At 41.1% G+C, this 17,633-nt stretch overlaps 1 protein-coding gene across 2 annotated transcripts; it reads right to left on the bottom strand.

Annotated features, from left to right (window-relative positions):
• Positions 1–307: 307 nt before the first annotated feature.
• csf2rb (colony stimulating factor 2 receptor subunit beta) lies at positions 308–13,805 on the bottom strand. Of its 2 annotated transcripts, none has more exons than XM_011478458.4 (14): positions 13,584–13,805; positions 11,627–11,744; positions 11,381–11,547; positions 11,156–11,304; positions 10,924–11,071; positions 10,700–10,832; positions 10,452–10,603; positions 8,078–8,211; positions 6,503–6,686; positions 6,285–6,381; positions 2,529–2,595; positions 2,370–2,449; positions 2,115–2,274; positions 308–1,044 (listed from the first exon to the last, which is right to left on the bottom strand). In XM_011478458.4, exons 1-14 carry the CDS (start codon positions 13,669–13,671, stop codon positions 658–660), a joined length of 2,064 nt encoding a protein of 687 aa, XP_011476760.1. In that variant the 5' UTR covers positions 13,672–13,805; the 3' UTR covers positions 308–657. The 2 variants fall into 2 exon arrangements, with proteins under 2 accessions (XP_011476760.1, XP_011476759.1); XM_011478457.4 differs by having other exon boundaries at positions 10,921–11,071.
• Positions 13,806–17,633: the final 3,828 nt, after the last annotated feature.

Below are 17,633 nucleotides of genomic sequence, written 5' to 3' on the forward strand. Positions count from 1 at the left end.
CGAATGTTTTATTACTCTGACTTGAATATTCTTCACTTGAACAGTTCATGTTTGGGGCACAGTTTGACTTTTTGCAGTTGCTGCTTTGCTCGGTGAACTTGAATGAGGAATTCTTATAATAAGAAACTACAAGCAGAAGAATTTTTTTTATTTAATTGTAAAAACTCCAAGTTCTACTTACTAACAACAAAAGATCAAAGGGTCTTTTCTTCAGACGCTCCTTTCCATACTTTTTCAACTAACTAAAAAATTGATTTATTAGATTTCCTGTAAATGTTGGTGAAAAAAAGACTTTACTCATGGCAAAGACTTGTGACACTCTTTATTTGAGATCCTGATCCAAAGAGCCAAACTATATAAACAAAACAACTTATACATCTCACCAAAGCAGTTCCAACAGCAATGTAAAGCTTACAAGCTAAACGTATGTACACATTTATATATTTGTATTGTATTTATATATATATATATATATATATATATATATATATATATATATATATATTAGGATAATAAGCTTACATAAAGTGTGCAACTTTTAAATGAATGTTAGTATATATGTTTAGAATTGGTGGTTCCCCGTGTGTTATTTATCTACCTCGGTCTGTTCTTTATGTTTAACGATGCAATGACAAAGACCTTGAATTTTGCTGTTTCTTATTTTGCTGCTGTCATAAACGCTGCAGGGAGGTGGCAGTATCCTGATTGTGTAATGGTTCCCTCTTCAGGCCAGGGAGAGAAGGGACTTGAGGTGTATTCAGGAGGCTGACTGCTGATGAGCTGCTCATTTGACAGAACATGCCACAGTGTAGTATCTGAGCATTGTTGGGGCTGCTCAGCATGTCTGTGCCATTCTGAGTTCGGATTGCTGTGAAATGTGAGATCTTCTGTGGACCTTGAGATGCCCTTGTTGGGTAGAGACACATATTCGTCACCTTTTACAGGAAAATGCACCCTTGGAGGAAATGAAGAGAACTCTAACAAAGTCTCTTGGTCTCCATGGTCCGTCTTCATCTTCGCTGAACTGGACGTTGATGCAGATCCCTGTGAGAAGACAATGGGGTTCAGTAAACTGTTACAGCATTCACCAAACGCGGTAACCCTTGTGCTTTCCTAGGCACTTTAACATTGGGAGTTGGGTCATCTAGACCCACTAGACAGTGCGCTAAACCTTTTTTCTTCAATGATTTGTGATCTTCACTGGTGTCCATGGATTACAAGAAATCCTCTTCACCTTTATCCAAATTTGTCATGGTAGGGAGAACACGTCAATGTAAGGGTGGGGTCATAGGATTGCACAAGAGCTAAACACGCCAAACGCGCTAAATACGCCAAACGCGGGTTCTTGAATGTGCGGCAAATCCCCTAGACACACTGGTTTTTCTTCACAATGAAAAATAAAGACACTTGAAAATAAGATCACCATTCCAGGAATTTTGAAGAAATAAAGGGATTTTATTGTTCCCAAACAAAACAAAGAAAGAACACAATTCCGGGGAGAGCTTGTTTCCACCCCTGCAACCAAGGCTGTTCCCTCTCTAACTGGTAAAATGTCCCCCCTTATGAGGGCTTGGCCTCTCCCTCAGGCCAAGTAATCAACATTTCTTCAAAACAAATTTTACTTATAAACTCCAATAAATTGTTAAACATAAACCAAAAATTAGAAATATTCTAAACAGGATTTGGAATGATAAAATACAGAAATAAGTTAGAAACACAAATCATTTAGACAGGAAGATAATATGAAGTCACTTCCTGTTTCCTGTTGCAAACGGATATGTATGTTTATGTGTACAATGCTCTGATCTGAAAGTGTGTGGTGTAAAGTCTGGAGTACAATTCTATGTAAGAAAAAGTGTGCACCCTTAGAATTAAACAAAATTGACTAATATGGTGTGGTGAAATGTGAGTGATTTATTTGGCTGTTTGCATGTGAGAGGTGGGTGCAAGCTACAGAGACTGATGGACTGTGAGATGACAGTAAAAAACAACAGTAAAAAAAAAAAAACAAACAGTTCAGGCTGGTGTTCAGGTGTTGGCCTGAAATCTGTGATGCTGCTTCATCATCACAGTAGGGATACAAAACATTTCAGAAAATTTTGGTGTTTGCCTACCTGACAGAGGATGTAAGGCCCAATGAAGCTCATAGATGACGTTTCATAGCTGTTCATTTTGTCAGCACAGCAGATCAGATCATCTCCACGCCAGCTTTCTCTGTTCTGATCCACACCTTTCTCTATAGTCTTTGAGGGCCACAGATGAGTTTCTGAAGAACTACACAGTGGATATATTGGGTTGATCCTTCATTCACCATTCTCCAAAGAAATTACAGATACACTTGTAGAAGGTGTCAATTTGAAAAATATTACCAAGTCGAAACGGAGTCAAGGTGTTCCACTTTGCAGATGCAAGTCTTCTCATTTTGCATGATGAGCTGACAGGTAGGTGACTGGATCACAACAGGGTGCAACAATAAATACATGTTTGCAAGGAGCTTCGATTGGATAGTAACAAGAGTATTGTCTCACCATAATCTTACACAGAGTTTTGCTCTTGCCTGGAGACGGAAGCGATTCCTTCCACACCATTATTTTCCTATAGGATTAAAAATTATACAAAGACATAGATTTTAAAATAAAATCCACAACTATATAATAGTTCAATCTCACATGTCCCCTAACAGGGGGTTGACCTGTACAAGTGCTGCAGGTTTTTGGGTTTGAGGAGGGTCGTAGAACGGAGCAGCTGCATTGTAAAGGGAGAACAGGTGCGTCTTGCAGTTCCCTTGAGGCTTGTCTGACCACCTCAAGGGACGTCATGAAAATGGATTGCACCATTGTTGTGTGTGTGATACCCCTTAATGTATTGTGAAGTGTTTGTAATGATATTGTAAGTTGCATGCACTTATGTATGGGTGATACTGTTGCACTGTGCCCTAATGACACACTCAAGTGGTTAGTAATGTGCGCGTACTGGATCCTTACTTACCGGGTGCAAAAGCTGCACACACAGGGTGAACAGATGATACGCAAGTGTCCAGTTGCCCACACAAATTACAGTCTGTCTAATTTCCTAAATTCTAACGGTCAAGATGCACACATCTATCACTTGAACAGCCCTAACAGGCCCCTTTTGCAGTGCGCATGATTTGGGGATGGTCGAATAAATTAAAAAATCTGGACGACACTGACCTGCATGTCACCTTTGCTACAACCTGTGCCCCTTGGAAGAAAAGTACATTTTATGCTCTACGGGCTTAACAAGTGGTCTATGACCTAATCATCTTGTGTCTTCTTCTTTCTCTTTCGGCTTTTCCCATCAGGGGTCGCCACAGCGAATCATCCTTTTCCACCTCACTCTATCATGGACATCTTCTACCCTAACATTAGCCAACTTCATGTCCTCTGTTAAGACATCCATGTATCTCCTCTTTGGCCGTCCTCTTGCCCTCCTGCCAGGCAGCTCCATCTCCAACATCCTTCTACCAATATATCCACTATCCCTCCTCTGAACATGTCCAAACCATCTCAGTCTGGCTTCTCTGACTTTGTCGCTAACACAGGCAACATGAGCCGTCCCTCTGATGTACTCGTTCCTTATCCTGTCTAACCTGGTCACTCCTAAGGAGAACCTCAACATCTTCATCTCCGCTACCTCCATCTCAGCCTCTTGTCTCTGTCTCACTGCTACCGTCTCTAACCCATAGAGCAGAGCTGGTCTCACCACTGTCTTGTACACCTTTCCTTTGAGTCTTGCTGGCACTCTTCTGTCACACAACACTCCTGACACTTTCCTCCAACCGCTCCAACCTGCCTGCACTCGCCTCTTCACCTCTTTTCCACACTCCCCATCACACTGAACTGTTGACCCCAAGTACTTAAACTCCTGCACCTTCTTCACCTCAGCCCCCTGTAACCTAACGCTTCTACCTTGATCCCTCTCGTTCAGACACATGTATTCTGTCTTACTACGACTGACCTTCATGCCTCTTCTTTCCAGAGCAAACCTCCACCTCTCTAGCTGTTCCTCCACCTGCTCTCTACTCTCACTGCAAATTACAATGTCATCCGCAAACATCATTGTCCAGGGAGATTCCTGTCTTACCTCATCTGTCAGCCTGTCCATCAGCATAGCAAACAAAAAAGGACTCAAAGCTGATCCTTGGTGTAGTCCCACCTCCACCTTGAACTCCTCTGTCTGACCTACAGCACATCTCACCACCGTCATACTTCTCTCATACATGTCCTGAACTACTCTGACATACTTCTCTGCCACTCCAGACGACCTCATACAGTACCACAGCTCCTCCCTCGGCACCCTGTCATACGCCTTCTCTAAATCTACGAACACACAATGCAGCTCCTTCTGACCTTCTCTGTACTTTTCCATCAACATTCTCAAAGCAAAAATGGCATCAGTGGTGCTCTTACGGGGCATGAAACCATACTGCTGCTCACAAATCTCCACCTTCTTCCTAAGCCTGGCTTCCACTACTCTTTCCCACAGCTTCATTGTGTGGCTCATCAACTTTATTCCTCTATAGTTGCTGCAGTTCTGCGTGTCACCCTTGTTCTTAAAGATCGGAACCAGAACGCTTCTCCTCCATTCCTCAGGCATCTTCTCACTCTCTAAAATCCTATTGAACAACCTTGTTAGAAATTCCACTGCTGTCTCTCCTAAGCACTTCCATACCTCCACAGGTACGTCATCAGGACCAACGGCCTTTCCGCTCTTCATCCTTTTCAGAGCCTTCCTAACCTCATCCTTTCCAATCTCTGCTACTTCCTGCTCCACAACAACCACATCTTCCTCCCTTCTTTCCCTGTCATTTTCCACGTTCATCAGCTCCTCAAAATACTCCTTCCATCTTTTCTGTACACTCTCCTGGGTTGTTAGCACCTTTCCATCTCTGTCCTTAATCACCCTTATCTGTTGCACGTCCTTCCCATCTCTGTCTCTCTGTCTGGCTAGCCTGTACAAGTCCTTCTCTCCTTCCTTTGTGTCTAACCTGTCATATAGCTCATCGTAAGCCTTCTGTTTGGCCTTTGCCACCTCTCTTTTCACTCTACGCTGCGCTTCCTTGTACTCCTGTCTACCTTCCTCAGTCCTTTCTACATCCCACTTCTTTTTAGCCAACCTCTTCCTCTGGACGCATTCCTGTACTTCCTCATTCCACCACCAAGTCTCTTTACCGTCTTTCCTCTTTCCAGATGACACACCTAGCACCTTCCTACCTGTTTCCCTGATAATTTCTGCTGTAGTTTCCCAGTCATCTGGAAGCTCATCCTGACCACCCAGGACCTGTCTCAACTTCTGCCTAAATTCCTCACAAGTTTCTTCATTCTGTAGCTTCCACCACTTGGTCTTCTTTTCTGTTTTCCCTCTCTTCTTCTTCCTGACCTCCAGAGTCATCTTACACACCACCATGCGGTGCTGTCTGGCTACACTCTCTCCTACCACCACTTTGCAGTCAATAACCTCTCTCAAATGACCTCGTCTACATAGGATGTAGTCCACCTGGGTACTCCTACCTCCACTTCTGTATGTCACTCTATGTTCCTCTCTCTTCTGGAAGTAAGTGTTGACTACAGCCATTTCCATCCTCTTCGCAAAGTCCACCACCATCTGTCCCTCCAGATTCCTTTCCTTCACACCAAACCTGCCCATCACCTCCTCATCACCTCTGTTGCCCTCACCAACATGCCCATTAAAGTCTGCTCCAATAACAACTCTCTCTCCTCTGGGGAAACTCTGTATGACCTCATCCAACTCACTCCAGAATCTCTCCTTCACTTCTAACTCACAGCCAACCTGTGGCGCATACCCACTGACTACATTCACCATCACCCCTTCGATTTCTAACTTTAAGCTCATCATCCTGTCTGAGACTCTTTTCACCTCTAGAACCCTGTTTACAAACTCCCCCTTCAGAATCACTCCTACCCCGTTTCTCTTCCTATCAACACCATGATAGAACAGTTTGTATCCTCCTCCAATACTACGTGCCTTGCTGCCCTTCCACCTTGTCTCCTGCACACACAGTACATCTACCTTCCTTTTCTCCATCATGTCTGCCAGCTCTCTGCCTTTCCCTGTCATTGTGCCAACGTTAAGAGTCCCTATTCTCAAACCTATGTTCCTGCCTTTTCCCTTCTCTCTTCCCTTCTCCCTTTTCCCTTATCATCTTGTGTAGGTTTGCCTAATTTATGCCCGCAGACAGCCTGTATCCACCCATAAGGGCAGTTAAGACTAAGACCTTGATTTGAGTGTGCAAACATAAGTACCTTTGACAAGCTGGAAGAGTGCAGTAGAGAATTAGGAAGACCATGGCAACAATAGCACCAATGAGGATGTAGATCAGGGTGGAGAATGACCAAGAGGCTGTCAGGAGGCAAAAACAGAATCAACAAGGACAGTAAAGGGATGCAGAAGATTTTCATACGTTTTACTTGTAACACCAAACACTAGAAAGTCGATCATGTTTAGTGTTTGGATGCAACACCTTGTTTTGAGGTCCATGTCACAGGAATTGTCCATTCGGAGGGGATTCCTTTGTAGTGAGAGCCCTCCCCAGGGACGACCAGTGACCTGACCTGAACCTGGTAATCCTGAAGTGGAGAAAGAGAGTCTCCCAGGATGGACATGGATGTGGACCCCTCTGAAATGTTGTGCAGCACAGAAGACCCCTGGTATTCAAGCACAAATAGTGTCAAAGAAGGTGACTGAAGAAGAAATGCAGTTTGGAAGTCTTTAACTCTCATTATAAAGCATCTTTTATTGCACAAACTGTGACCTTTAAAATAAAACTTCAGCGTACAACCATTTGACATTAAAAGGTTAAAATACACAAAAGGTGCACAAAAGGGGCAACAAAGATTTTTAGTCTGTTGTAAAAATGATTGATGGTACAAAAGTTTATATATGATAGAAGGAAACAATCAGTTTAATTTGATAGAATATTTTTCTAATATGAAATATTGTCATGAAACATGTTTTATGACAACTTATTACATGTTTAATGTCTGTTTTGGGACATTTGGTTCATGTTGCTGTATTCATGATAATGTTATTTATCACTTTCAGCTACTTGCACTGATATTTATTTGTTTAAATGTTTATCATCTGGTAAAAAAAGGTCAGTGAATGGATTTAAAGCCATCTTCAAGGTCTGATTTCTGAGTGACATCCAGTCTTTAATTTCCTGTCCTGTTGCAAATGTTGGGAGACGGAACAGATGACATCACTAGATACAGTTTATTGGAGCTATCCAGCTTTACAGTTTTGACTCAGGTGCCATGCTGAGATGTGGAAAAGAGAATTACATTGTTTTATTTGTCTGCTAGTGGATGGATCAGAATGGAGCAGAGCAGGGAGCTGTGGGTTTCTGTTGTAGCTTCTGCATTACAGCTTCTTCAAACGACATTTTTTTCATTTACTACTGATTCAAAACAATTTGAATGAAGAAAAAGTCAGAAATGCAGTTTTAAGCTAGCTTTCTTTATATATGTCGTCCATCATCAAAAAATTCCACAAGAACATGTTAAAAATACCCAAAACACCATTTTATCCGACTGTTTAACCTAAAAATGAGTCATCCTATAATTAACTTGACTACAAAGTAATGCATTCCATTTAAGATTGGAACTTGAATTTCTGACAATTTGTATTGTAATTTTAAAATTACATGTTTAAAAACAACAAAACAAATTCTTAGTTTTGTAGTTTAATGCAACCACATGCATATAATCTGGGGCAATCCTAAATCATCATTTGCCAATCCTAAATCCTACATAAATGCAGGGAATTGTATAAGGAGAAGAGCATCTAATGTAAAACCAGAAACAAATCAATTATGCCAACCTCTAATAGAACTTCCATGCTGGATTTGTCGTGACCTGGGTTAACAATGACAGCCTCTGGTGCTGTTGACCTACAGTCAGACCTCCCAACCCCGGTCCTCCTGTTTTACATTTCCCTCTGCACCGTTTTCCGCTGATTAGCTACTTGCGACCTTGTAAGTTTAACTCGACTTTTGCACCTCCTTATTATTGATGGCATGGCGTCCAATTTTGCTCACCTCATCCTGTGTCTTGTAATAACGGATTTGGTAGGACAGTCTGACATCAGCTGCTGAGGCGGACTCGGTCCATTCAACGATCCAGTTTTTGTCCTTTTCCTTCACTTTCACCTGCTGTGGAGGGCTGGGTTGAACTGCACAACAAGAAACCAAGAAAGAAAAAACAGTGAATTGGATATTATGGAACTACTGTTGTCCCTTCTTTTGGTGTTGGCCTTCAGTGGATTTACAACACATCAGGAAAAATACTCTTTTGGGGTTTTATTTGAAACCAAGAAAAAAGCAGTTATGACAACAACCCCACTTCCTGTGGAAATGTTTTCTGCTTCAAAAGCATAAACTGTCAAACCTTTAAATTGTAGACACCTTTTACACTTGGACACTGTATAATTTCCACATTATGAATTAATTGTTTATGAAAAATTCATAACAGGTCGTGAGACCTTGGCATTTGTAAGTTGCTATACTTTTACTCTTCTGTCCTATTCATCCCAAACCAACTGTATGGGGTTTGATCCTGGAGAATGTGCTGACGCTGTGTTTGAAGTTGTTGTCTTGTGAACTGCCTGTGCTGCAGGACTTTAACCCTCAAACTAATTTCAAACCACCCTCTGCAATGCATGTTGAAGCAACCACTTTCAATTAAAAGTTTATGTAAACCCGCATACCTGCACATTCTGGGCTTCCATGTTCCAAACTCTCGCATTTATGTGCAGTTACACATACTTTAAGACCGTTTTTGGGCTCTATTTACATAACGCACGTCCAATAAATGCACTTTAAGTGTAAAACCAGATAAAACTTCGACCAATCACAGAGTTGGATTTGGTGGTGACATATGGACATTTTGTTACTCAAGGAAACGGCAACCGGTTGAAAATTGATTACCAAGGAGAATTGAATAATAATTTGTGCCTGGCGGTTAATATAAGACGCCAAGTCTTTCATAAATTGAAACAGATCTGTGAAAGAAAAAAATGGAGGAAGATTTGCCAGATTTGCACCAATTCGAGATTTCACACCAAGCCTCTTCTGTAAGTGGCGGACATGCGCAAGTAAACAGTAAATTGATAGAAGAAAAATCGCCGCTTGTCCAGCATAAACACCTTGGGTTAAATGCCTGTTCGAGAACCTGCATCAAATGCCTGGTGTGTACGTAACCTAATGTTTTTTTATTCTTATGATAGGAGTTTCCAAAAATTTCAGAGCTTAAAAGAAATGCTTGAAAGCCCTAAATGCAGCACAAAATGTAGGTTCTTGAACAGGCATCAAATGCCTGGTGTCAACGTAGCCTAGCAAACTTGTCCTCTTCTTCAGTCTGATTCAGACCTTTTCCTATCAGTTTGTTCTAGTTCAGACCTTTGATGCAAAAACGATACAGTACTCACCGACACTTTCTATATTGATCAGTATTATGATGGTCTGTCTCTCTTCTGGTGTTTCCTGTCATTGTTTTCTTGGAATTTTTTAGAAATAAATAATTTTAAATAATTGAGCAAACCTGTATGGGGCATGCAGGTGGCCTGCATGAAATATCAAGGTCGTAGACAGCTTGATTAGCCCGTAGTGCAAAAATTGTACAACACACAATGGTAAGCAAGGTTGAAGTGGGTGAAAAGCAGACTTTTTATACAGATTTTCCATTTTTCCCATCCTCTTCAACTCTGCACACTGCGCAAGAGGCCCATTAGTGCTGTGAAAGTGATATGTGCTCTTTGCGTGTAGCCTGACTGTTAAAAATGAGGAAATAAGACAATCAGAGGGTAGTTTGTGTGGGTGTCTTACAGGCACTTGCATATCCTTGCACACCCCGTGCAAGCAGCATTTGCGTGCAGCATTTGCGTGTCAGTAAGGATCCAGAACTTGCACCTTATCAACAACTAGACTGTGGCATGTATGGGCCAACGCCCATACATGTGAATGAGCCTTTAATATTATAAAATCATTACAATATTGGCATACTTTGATCAGCATAGTGCGCTGAACTAAAGCTAATATAAAATTTTTGTCTTGTGAAGAAGTAACATCAGTTTATGAACAGGAGGAGCTGCTATCACAACAAGCTGGGCTTCAATAGCACAGAGCCACTAACTGATCACATTCATGCCAAGAGGATCCCTACTAGTACTCAATAGTAAATATCTTCATACTTTATACAAGTCATGCAACGTTATGTAAAACGTATTTTTAGGATTTTAATAATACACATATTTTCTAGGATGTGAAATATCCCGATTTCATTCACTACAAGCAATGATCATTGCAGTTTAAAGAACAATTGAACTGTTTTAGGTTCGGGCAGCATGCTGTTATTCAGCCACTAGGTGGAGCTGTTTGGTCACAGCTGTTTTCTTCTCAGCTGGGTTTCACTCACTGTGTTGGTGGACTTTAAAGGTTTTGACTCTGTGTACTGGCAGAAGGTCCAGCCGCAGATGTTCAGGCTCTGACACGGACAGCAAGCAGCTGTACTGTTCCTTCCCGCTGAGGTCAGAGGTCACCCTTGGGTTCGGGCAGCATCCTTTAAAACTGAAAGGTTCAATGTTGAAAACAGGGTGACTGACGGCTGTCTTCTTTTTCTCCGGCACCAATCATGAGGTATAACTTCTGTCACAGTCAGCGTACCAATCGGTCTGCTTTTGTCGACAACAAAGCTTGTAGGTGATGATGGGCGCCAGATCTGCGCTCACCTCCCAGCTGCACAACACTTCTTTTTCTCCCTCCAGAACACAATGCAACCTGGGAAACTGCCTGGAGTCTGCAACCAAGAAAGGAGAAAAAAGCAGCTCAATAAATTTGATGTAGACATGAGGATTTTAAATAACTCTTAAAATTCTTTTTTGTACTACTGTCTTGAGTCGTCCAAGTCACTACAGGACTCCAGTTGCTCCACTGGCCCACACCAGCATGAGCCTGGACCCTGGCTTCATATCTGCGTCCTTCAAGCAAAGACGAACGCTCAAGTGTCGCACTTGTCTCAGTGAGATTCACAACCTCCTGGAAGCCCAAAAGAGGCAATGCATTCTGAGCGATTTTCACACCTTCCAAAACATTTGTGTGTGGTCTAGATCTTAACCCTACCGTCCAGTGATCTTCAGTCTCCACCCTGTAGCTGAGCCGATATTTGAGTTTCAGGGAGGAGGAGGAAGGGTATGGACTCAGCCATTGCAGACGTCGGTCTCCGTCACCTACCTCATGTGAGGATAAGTTCAAAGGCGAGAGCGCTCTCACTGTGCAAAAAAAACAGTTTTAAGCACCCAAAGGAGCCCTGCAGAGGTTAGAGATGAGGTTGTGGGTGAGACTTACATTCCTGCAGGTGAGCCACAGACTTGAGACCAGCTGGGAGGACGCTCGACGTCTGGTTTTTGGTGAAGAAGACGGTGTGTTTGATGGCAATAGAAAACAATGACGTCTTATATGTGCAGTGGACAAATCTGGGATCATGTGGAGCATCAGACGGCACGCATGGCTCACTGTTGGGATACAAAACCTGAGCATTCAAGGCAGAAAACACGTGCACTTTCGAAGCACCCTCACCTGTCCTCTCTTTACCTGTTGGTGTCTGTTTTAAACCACAGCTGCAGGTCGGATTTCTCTTGTCTCCTCCACTTACAGTGAACGTGGGATTTGTAGTTGTTGTGACACTCTAAGGACTTCAGCAGTGCTGGATCTGAGAGGACAGGCATTTACATTTTTACAATGACCCATAGCATCAAAACTATGAAAACAGAGTTAAAGATGGATGTTTTTATTACAGGATTTTGAACTTTGTGTCCTGAAAAATGTGTAAATAGAATGTAGTTACTAAAAACTACAATATGTAACTGCTTTTTTGTGCAGTAAAAATTAGAAATTGTATATCTAAATTGTAGATTTAGTAACGTCAGAGCTTCCTTAAACCAACCCCAGAAACCGAATCCGAGAGAACACCAAAGGAGCTCCCACCAGCGGAGATAAAGAGAGCACAGGATCACAGAGCAGAAGGACCAGAGAATGGGCCCCCAGATACCCAGGGTCTAGACCAAGACCCCCCCATTTCCTGAAGGCCCCATCAGTAGCAGATGACAAAACTTGTGGGATAAACCTCCAGGCTCGACTTTGCTTTTTTATTTTTTATTTATTTTTTTTTACATTTGTGTGCAGGCAAAAAAATCAGGGGGGGGCAAGTCTGTGTGTGCTGAGAGTTTGGGGTGTCAAATCCCTCTGAGCCCCTAAAATCCGTAAAAAATGATGCCATCATCATATCAGTTAATCTATCAATATTTGAGGATGCTCCAAAGGTTCTCATTTGGGCTGAGGTCAGTGGAGGATGGAGGCCTCACCGTCAGATTATCTCCTTTTCTGCCCATAGCAGCCAATGATGCAGAGTTATTCCTTGCAGCATGAGATAGTACGTTCTCATGCATGAAGTTGATTTAGTTACGGAAAGCACGATTTTTCTTCTTGTACCATGGAAGAAAGTGGTCAGTCAGAAACTCCACGGACTTATCAGAGGTCATTTTTACCCCTTCAGGGACTCTGCCACCTCTTTGCTGACATTACAGTCTTGTTAGGACAAGGTGGCCATTCCACAACCATCTACTCCACTGCAGCCGTTTCTGCTTGTGAGTGTTGTTTTGGGGTGGCTGAATAAAAGATGTACCAGCAGCTGTACATGCTTGCTGCTTTGTAATGGTATTTTACCAGCAGCTCTCTTAATGGTTTTCTTAGAACTGCGAGTCTCTGAAGGATCCCACACCTTGATGTTGGTGAGACTCTAGAGACACCAACAGCTTTAAACATGTGCTTGCTGCTTTGAAATGAAATGGTATTTTAGCAGCTGCTCCCTTATTCCAATGTAATTGTCTGGCAGAAACCTTCCTCATTCTGCCTTTATCTGCATGAACCCTGTGTGCTCTGAATCAGCCACAAATCTCTTAATACCATGATGATCACACTTACGTTTTCATGTAGTATCCAAGGTTTTCAGATATTGTCGAAGGCAATTAACTATTTGCTGCATTTCAGCAGCAGAGATCCTTTTTCTTTCCCATATTGCTTAAAAATGTTTTTCTGCTTAATAATGTGGAACGTCCGTCTTTATCAGTTTTTCCTCTAATTATCACAGGTGTCTGAGATTGATGTCATTGATCCAAAGAGCCCAGAGGCAAAAAATTATTTATGAGTTTAATTGAAAAACAAAGAATGTAATCTTTTTGACACTCAAATACAGTTTGCACAATAATTTGGAACACACTTTTTTAAAACTTTTTTTTTCTTCAACTGTAAATTTTAGATCAGAGTGGGGGGTTTTCTGCACAAGATTTCCTTTTATTTTAAAGCTGAAGTCAAGTTTTTAATTCATTCAATCATTTTTATAAAAACTAAATAAAATCAATCTTCAGGGAAAGAAAAATACATTTCGTTACAGAATATTTCCTGACATCCAGAAGAGATTTTGTTTCAAGACCTTTTTAGTCAAAATGTACACAACTAAATATTTGGCCTAACATAAAAAATATGAACTTACCGCTTGGTGAGCTGCTGCTTTCCTGGACAGCAGTCAGGAGAGCCAGACAGGTGATAACTGACCAGAGGAGGATCCAGACTACCGCCATCACTCAGCTTCAATGTTTTTATTCAACCGCGTATCTTCACATCATCAAAAACATTGTGGAGCTGACAAGAGTCTTGCATGAAGTGTTGAAGTGAGTCTAAGACAGACAGGCTGAAAGGGAAGTACTTCATTTACTAGAAATAATGAAGAAATGACTCATAACAGCACCATCGGTTTTCTTCCGCTCTGCGTTTTTACATGCTGTGGGTTGTCACCACACATCCTCTTTGCCCTTATCTCTGCCTCTCACATGTGATAGATCTAAAAAAAGAAAAGGCAGACACAAACATGTTAATATGAACCATGAATGCTGCTCATCGTACGTCTTTACGGTGAGACTCACAGCCAGAAAGACCTGACACAACCCTGCACGATAAGAAACCTCAGGCTGCCTTGTTGTCATTGCAGACGTGTTGAACAAAGAGACCTGTGCTTCATACTATTTTTTTACCCTTCGTTCATTAAAAACTTATACCAAAATCCACTGTTCCACAGTTTATTTAGAAAAATATATGATCACTTTACCTACTGAACCAAAGTAAAAATTAGAAAAAGTTAAATTCAAATCCTTAACAACACATAAGGAACTCAGATACAATTATAGGCACTTGAACGTTAGGAGTTGGGTCATCTAGACTAGACCCACTAGACAGTGTGCTGAACCTTTCTTCTTCAACGATTTGTGAACCTCAATGGTGTTCATGGATTACATGAAATCTTTCCACCTTTATCCACCTTTGTCATGGTAGGGAGAACACGTCAATGCATCTAAGATAGCACAAGGGTTAAACAAATTGGACTCATTCAGGCATTACTTCTTCTTTTTATCTTTCATACACAGTAGATGAGGTAAAACACCTTCAGAATATTTGGGGAAATTAACACAAATTCTGAAACTAAAACGCAAAGTTGAGTTGCAATTGTTCTCTCTGAGGTGCTCTACATACGTATCTGGATGCTGACAAAATAAATACACTTTTCAGGTAGATGGAAAGTGCGAATTGGGTTGTCTACAACAGGAAAATAGATGTACAAAAGAAAAATATACCACCCTGTGGTAAGAATGTGTGTAAAAAAATAAATCAATTTTTGCTGTTTTCTAAAGGTTTCAATACTCTTTAGCTATTTTATCATCTAGTCAACTCTTTACAGCCCTTTTATTTTGAGATTGCGGAAATACTGACACTAAGTCGGTCGTTTGATGTCAGTTTATGACCAAAGTAGTGCTTTCAAGACACACTCCAATGAAAATGGTGTTGTTGGTGTTTTTAATATGTTCTTGTGGCATTTTAATGATGATGGAGGACATTTATAAAGAAAATTAAGATTGAAATTGCATTTCTGAGTTTTTTTCTTTTCCTTGGTAAAGCCTGTAGCAGTGAATCGGTGGGCCGCTCCCTGCTCCACTCCATTCTAAAGAATCCACTTGTACATGACTAAATTCATATACGTCTTAGTTTTCCTCGTCCGATCTAGCATCTGGCTCAAGACTGTACAGCTGGATGGCTGCAATATTGCTCTGCATTTTTGTTGCGCCGGTAAAGTTAGTTTGCGGTTGTGAGGGGCTGTAAGATAACGGGACGGCATGTTAACAGATCAATGTTGGGAAATGAGGGCAGGCTTAGTCCACGCCAACAGTCCCGCCCAGAAATTTTGGTTCTAGGTTAAAAATTGTATAATCAAAATTAAAAGACCACTGGTAAAATTGTTTCAATAGATCAAACTTGATTATTGAAGTGGGACTTGAACTAGTAATTGTTGGGCTTAATACTTGATTTGAATTGAAATGCAAACATTTTCAGATACGACTTAAACTCAAGAGAAAAACTTTACACCCAACTTGAACTGAAGTGCAAAGCCTTTAGATTTGACATGAACTTAATTACAATTTTTGGACTTGATTGGAACTTTTTTTGATAGATAAAAATCATAAAGTCCTTGTTCATGTTCAAGTGCAAAAGATATAAGAAATAAAACATTACTGAGATACTATAAAAATTCAAGATAAAAATAAAATAGGTAGTTGCAAAATTAACTGACAGCTTATACGAATAGAAAATATCTTTGAAAGCTTCTTAAAAAAATCAGCAGAATCAGCCACACAGAGGGTCAAAAGCAGAGCATTCCAGAGTCAATGGGGGCTACTGCTTGGAAGGGCATCTGTCTACAAGATTTAAAAAGATCAAATTACAATGCAAATGGTATAAGTGTCAAAAAGATTCTTTGTTTTCAATTAAACTCATGGATGATATTGTATCTCTGTGCTCTTTGGATCACTGACATCAATCTCAGATACCTGTGATAATTAGGATATGATAAGATAGAGATACTTTATTAAACCCAGCACGGTAAATTGGCTTGTTGCAGCGTCAGCGTTAGGCTCAAGATACAAACACACAAACAGTGGGTGACAACAAAGAACAGATCAATCAATCAGAAATAGAAACATCAGTAAAAAAACTGACTTTTTTTTCATATAATTAGTTTAATTATAAGAAAAACTACATAAGAAGGACGTTCCACATTATTAAGCAGATCAACATTTTCAAAAACCTATTCGGCCTAAACAACACTCACAAGCAGAAACGGCCACTTGAGGTCGAAGTCAGGGGACACCCTCGACTGGTCGCCAGTCTGTCGCAGGGCCACAATCACACACTCATTCACTCTCACGCTCGCACCTAGGGACAATTTAGAGTTGCCAACTGACCTATGAAGCATGTGCTTTGGTATTTTACAGTATAGAAATAAAAGGATCATTTTCAAAGCCTTAAATACTACATACTAAATCTCACATTTTAAAGGAAGCAAAAGTATTGCTGTTTTGTATTTTAAGTCTACATGTTTGTGTTTAGGCGGCTGTGGTGCAGCGGTAGAGTGGTCAACCTCTGGTCAGAAGGCCACAGGTGCAGTTCCCGCCCTGCCTTGCCATGTGTCACAGTGTCATTGGGCAAGACACTGAACCCTACGTTGCTCCTGGTGGTTATAGGTTGGCACCAGTATTGGGCAGGAGAGCCACAATCAGTGTGTGAATGTGTGCGTGCGTGGGTCTGCAAAAAACTTTGGCCTATCTAAGAAGGTATTGAAGTGCTACATAAGTATACGCCTTTTCCCCATTTGACTGCTTTTGTGCCTTAGCAGCCTGATTAAATGTGAGCCTGTCACTCAGAATATACATGCTGGAATTGCTGTCTTACATTATCTGACCTACCAAAAAAATCAAGGAAGATGGGTAGATGAGGGTGAGAGACACCTGTAACAACTGCATTGTGTTACATTTTCTGTAAAATAACACAACACAAACAGGATAGATTAATCATTTCAAACTTTTTAAGATATTTTGAAAACTCCTTTTTAGAATGTGGTTCCAAATGTGATGCTGATGCCTCCATCCCACCTACGACAGTTACCATGCACCAAGGCAGCGGTCTAGTTACACAGCGGCTCAGTTTCACTGCTGCAGTATACGCCTCATGGAGTGTGCTGCGGTGTGTTCATTGGAGCCACCTTGATTTTTTTGTTTTTTAGTAATTTTTTTAAATTTTAATTGTCATTTTCTTGGACACATTTTCTGCAGTAATTCATCAGAAATTAGCTTCTGAGTTGTGGGTGGAACTGTTGGGGTGACATAATGCCAGCTCAGACGAGTAATGCCAACATGTAGATGAATGTATTTGTCTGCAAGTGGATGCGTCCCAATGGAGCAGAGCAGGGCACTTGTCGTCTGCCAGATGTAGCTTTTACATCCCACCTTCAAGCTGTTTCCAACTGCATTTAGTCGTCTGCCCAGATTTACAAAAATTTGAATAATGAAATACTCAGACTTACAATTTCAGGCTTAATTTTCTTTAACTAAGTCTTCCATCAGAAAAATGCTACAAGAACATGTTAAAAACACAATTTTCATCAGGGTGGCCCTTGAAAGCTGCTGCAGCTTAATTAAACTCAACCCGGAAAAAATAA

The sequence above is a fragment of the Oryzias latipes genome, chromosome 8 (assembly GCF_053564925.1).
Source record: "Oryzias latipes strain Hd-rR chromosome 8, Olatipes_Hd-rR_3.1".
Taxonomy (NCBI): Eukaryota; Metazoa; Chordata; class Actinopteri; order Beloniformes; family Adrianichthyidae; genus Oryzias; species Oryzias latipes.

Excerpts from the sequence above, each read along its gene's own strand:
- csf2rb (XM_011478457.4), bottom strand. The coding sequence starts at position 13,671 with ATGGCGGTAGTCTGGATCCTCCTCTGGTCAGTTATCACCTGTCTGGCT. Across the intron at positions 6,687-8,077 it reads ATTACAAGACACAGGATGAG|GGGTCTTCTGTGCTGCACAA; the intron begins GTGAGCAAAATT and ends CTTGAATACCAG. Across the intron at positions 6,382-6,502 it reads GACATGGACCTCAAAACAAG|CCTCTTGGTCATTCTCCACC; the intron begins GTGTTGCATCCA and ends GCCTCCTGACAG.